The 4,886-nt window shown below is 41.3% G+C and overlaps 1 protein-coding gene across 1 annotated transcript; it reads right to left on the reverse strand.

Annotated features, from left to right (window-relative positions):
* Positions 1 to 1,593: 1,593 nt before the first annotated feature.
* Positions 1,594 to 2,259, reverse strand: LOC127104144 (uncharacterized). The gene has a single exon (XM_051041347.1). It carries the CDS (start codon positions 2,257 to 2,259, stop codon positions 1,594 to 1,596), a length of 666 nt encoding a protein of 221 aa, XP_050897304.1.
* Between the last annotated feature and the right edge of the window lie 2,627 nt (positions 2,260 to 4,886).

The raw sequence follows: 4,886 nt of genomic DNA on the forward strand, positions 1-4,886 counted from the left end.
TAAAAATGCGGTGGCGACTCTATATCTTTGTATGCTTTGCTTTTGGTTTAATCAATAAATCATAAAGTGACGAATACACCGCTACAGAAGCAACCCCTAGAAAGAGGTGATTGCCAAAAGTAAAACAAACTAGTATTTACAAAATGGCAACGGTGAACAGATATCCATCAGGTTCTAGTTCGGCTATGGCTCTTATGTCCTCAACACTCTCATCCCGTTGCTTTGTGAAGAAAATGATTGGATCGATTCTTGGCCTTCAAAATTTTGTCTAAAGTGAAATCGAAGATCCAATGCAAGACGTAGTCGTTCGCTTTTAATCCCTAACTTTTGCCTGGATCGTCCTTTCGGGTTTTCGATCCACCGGGATACTCTTTTTTTTCCCTAAATTGCCTTTTCAGGGTTTCAACTTAGCGGGTGTGCAATTCTTTTCATTTCTTCTTTTTTTATCCCTAATTTTTGCCTGAGATTTTATTCTTCTTTTTTTTTGCTCGCCGGGATGCCCATTTTTGCCTAAGCCGTCGACTTAGCGGGTCTCTTTTATGCAAAATATTTTTTGACTACGTCTGTGTTAATAGGGAGTGGAAAATCTTCTCCATCCATAGTGGCTAGCATCATGGCTCCTTCGGAGAAAACCTTTTTGACAACGAAAGGTCCTTCGTAATTCGGAGTCCACTTGCCCCTGGGATCTGACTAAGGTAGAATAATTCTTTTCAGAACAAGGTCACCCACTAAATAGCTCTGACGACGAACGTTCCGGTCGAATACCGTCTTCATCCGCTTCTGGCATACCCGCCCATGAAATATAGCAGTCATCCTCTTCTCTTCAATCAGGTTCAACTGATCTAGTCGGTTCTGTACCCATTCGGCTTGATCAAGCTCGACATCTGTCAATAGGCGAAGAGAGGGAAACTCAACCTCTATAGGAAATACTGCCTCCATGCCATAAACTAAATAGAAGGGGGTTTCCCCGGTCGAAGTGCGTACCGAAGTTCGATAGCCATGCATCGCAAAAGGAAGTATCTCATGCCAATCCTTATAAGTCACAACCATTTTCTGCATAATCTTTTTAATGTTCTTATTAGCTGCTTCGACTGCTCCGTTCATCTTCGGACGGTAGGGAGAAGAGTTATGATGCTTGATCTTGAATTTCTGGCATAATTCAGTCATCATCTTGTTGTTCAGATTAGATCCTTTATCAGTAATGATCTTTTCTGGAATTCCGTAACGACAAATGATGTTCTGCTTGATGAAGCGGGTAACAACTTGCTTGGGCACATTCACATAGGAAGCAACTTCAACCCACTTGGTGAAGTAATCGATTGCTACCAGGATGAAGCGATGTCCATTAGAAGTGGTAGGCTCGATTCATCCGATCATATCGATGCCCCACATTGAGAAGGGCCAAGGATAAGTCATGTCATTCAAAGGCAAAGGAGGAACATGTAATTTGTCTCTGTAAATCTGGCACTTGTGACAGGCTTTAGCATGAAGGCAACAATCGGTCTCCATGGTCATCAAATAGTAACCTGCTCGAAAAATCTTTTTCGCCACGGTATGACCACTGGAGTGCGTTCCGAATGATCCCTCATGAACTTATTTGATAATTTTCTCTACTTCGTGTCTATCCACGCATCTGAGCAGTACAAAGTCATAATTCCGCTTGTACAACACATCTCCATCCAAAAAGAATTTAGCTGACAACTTTCTCAACATCTTCTTATCCGTAATCGTTGCATTTTTAGGATACTTCTGCTTTTCGAGGTACCTCTTGATATCAACATACCAAGGCTTGTCATCTTGAAGATCATCATCAGTTACATAGCGAAATTCCGGTTCATCTAACCGGATAATTATGATGGAAGGTGCTTCATTCTCCCACTTAACCTTGAACATTGAAGCTAAGGTAGCTAGAGCATCAGCCAAATGGTTCTCTTCTCTTGGGATGTGGCTGAAAGTGATCTCCTCAAAATAAGGAATCAACTTCATCGCATGATCTCTGTAGGGGATAAGATTTGGGTGCCGAGTTTCCCGATCTCCATTGATTTGACAAATCACACGTGCAGAATCCCCATACTCTTCAAGAAACTTAATCCTCATGTTAATCGCAGCTTTGAGTCCCATAATGCAAGCCTCATACTCCGTTGTATTGTTTGTGCAATCAAAACAAATACGAGCAGTGAACGAAATATGGAATCCAGTAGGAGAAGTAATAACAACACCAATACCATTACCCACAACATTAGAGGCACCATTCAACATGAGCGTCCATCATGCTCCCGATTCGGGTCCTTCATCCAGGTTTGGTCTGTTAAAATATTGATCCAGGAATAAAACATCCTCATCAGGAAGTTCAAACTTCATTGGCTGATAATCTTCGACGGGATGGTGAGCCAGATAGTCGGTAATGACACAACTCTTGATAACTTTTTGTGTAGTGTATTTAATATCATACTCTGTTAAAATCATTTGCCAACGGGCCACCCTTCCTGTGAGAGCAGGTTTTTTGAAGATGTACTTGATCGGGTCCATCTTTGCGATCAACAGTGTGATATGAGTCAACATATACTGCCTTAGTCGGCGAGCTGCTCACGCTAAAGCACATCAAGTTTTCTCAAGCAGTGAATATTTGCTTTCACAACTGGTAAACGTTTTGCTTAGGTAGTATATTGCATGCTCTTTTTGACCAGACTCGTCATGCTGCCCCAGTACACACCCCATCAACTCATTGAGAATAGTAAGGTACATGATTAATGGTCGTCCTTCGACATGAGGCATTAGAACCGGAGGTTCCTGCAAATATTATTTTATTATTTCAAATGCTTTCTAACAATTATCATTCCAAACTATCGCCTGATCTTTTCTTAGCAATTTGAATAATGGTTCTCACGTGGCCGTTTGATTGGAGATAAACTGAGCAATGTAGTTTAATCTCCCTAGGAACCCACACACTTCTTTTTCAGTTTTAGGTGCAAGCATTTCTTGAATAGCTTTTACTTTTGCAGGATCGACCTCAATTCCTCTTTCACTGACTAGAAGACCAAGCAATTTTCCTGATCGAACCCCAAATGTACACTTTTTGGGATTCAACCTAGTCTGAACTTTTTCAATCTTTCAAACAACTTCAACAAATTCACCAAATGTTTCTCTTTCGTGTGGGATTTGGCGATCATATCATCTACATAACATTTGATTTCCTTATGGATCATGTCGTGAAATAATGTCACCATAGCGTGTTAGTAAGTTGCCCCAGCATTCTTCAAACCAAACGACATAACCTTGTAGCAAAAGGTCTCCCACGGGGTGATGAATGTAGTTTTCTCCATATCTTTAGGAGCCATCTTGATCTGATTATAACCGGAGAAACCATCCATAAAGGAGAATACAAAAAATGCAGTGTTATCAACCAACACATCAATATGCGGCAGAGGAAAATCAATCATCGGGCTAGCTCAATTCAGATACCTGTAATTCACACACATACGAACCTTGCCATCCTTCTTTGGCACATGAACAATATTAGCTACCCAAGGCGGATAAGAAGTCACAACAAGAAAACCAGCATCCCACTACTTCTGAACTTCATCCTTAATCTTCTTAGACATGTCTGGGATGGTCCTTCTAAGCTTCTGCTTGACAGGCGGACATTCTTCTCTTAACGGAAAGCGGTGCACAACAATATCAATATCAAGCCCCAACATGTCCTAATATGACCAAGCAAATATGTCAGCATACTCTTTCAGCATGGCGATCAATCTCGTCTTCACACTGTCCTCCAGAGAAGCATCAATCTTGGCATTCCTGATATTATCCTCAGAGCCCAGATTCACAACCTCAATATCTTCTTGATGTGGTTAGATGACCTTCTCTTCTTGCCTCAGTAGTCTAGATAATTCTTTAGGAAATTCACAATCTTCCTCACTTTCTTCTTCAACTTGGTAGATCGGATTATCAAAGTCATAACGAGCCATAGCAAAACCGTTACCAATGGATTCCGATGTGGATGTGCATCTGCAATTATGATATTTTTATGTTTTAGGGTGTGTGTGATAAACATTGCCATTTTCAAAGAAATTAAAGCAAAAAAAGAAAGACAGGGAACAAAATATTTGAATGCAAAAAGACGTCCTTTATTTCATGATAAAAATTGAAAATGGAAATATGGAAGCCATACATGATTCGCCAACACCTTGGGCAGAGCGTGGGAATTATTGCATGATAACAAAAACATAAAAGACAATTACTCTTGATTAAAGGTGACTTGGATGATATCCGTTGCACTCCAATTGCTAAGCTCTTGACCCGGAACACTGGGCTTGATCCACTGGTCCATCTCATAATCATTGTCCACCTCATCCGTAGCAACATTCACTTGGCCTTCTCTGACAATACCACCACTCGACAACTTCACAGGAGTGAAGGAACTTGATAGCTTAGGAGTGGTGCTCTTCATAGCAGGTCTGAAACCAAGGCCAAATTTATCAAACTTGGGAGGGAGATCCAACACACGGACCCAACCTTCGGGGTGACCCGCCTTCATTACAACTTTAGCATCCTTCAACGAAGACACCTAAATAACGAGCTTATTCTCCTCAGACTAAGGAGCTTTGGTCACTTGCATCACCTCAAAAGCCTGAAATGGGGTTTCATGAATCTCACCTTCCACTTTCACGTAGCGAAAAGACAACAAGTGACTCACAATATACTCTTCTTCCCTGCAAATTGTTGCAATTTTACCGCCGATAGGGTATTTCATTTTCTGATGCAAAGTAGATGTCGTGGCTCCAGCACCGTGAATCCAAGGCCTACCCAGCAAGAAACAATATGCTGGGTGTATGTCCATTACAAAGAAGGTAGCAGTAAAGATCTGAGGCCCCACTTTAATCGAA

Source organism: Lathyrus oleraceus, chromosome 7, assembly GCF_024323335.1.
Source record: "Lathyrus oleraceus cultivar Zhongwan6 chromosome 7, CAAS_Psat_ZW6_1.0, whole genome shotgun sequence".
NCBI lineage: Eukaryota > Viridiplantae > Streptophyta > Magnoliopsida > Fabales > Fabaceae > Lathyrus > Lathyrus oleraceus.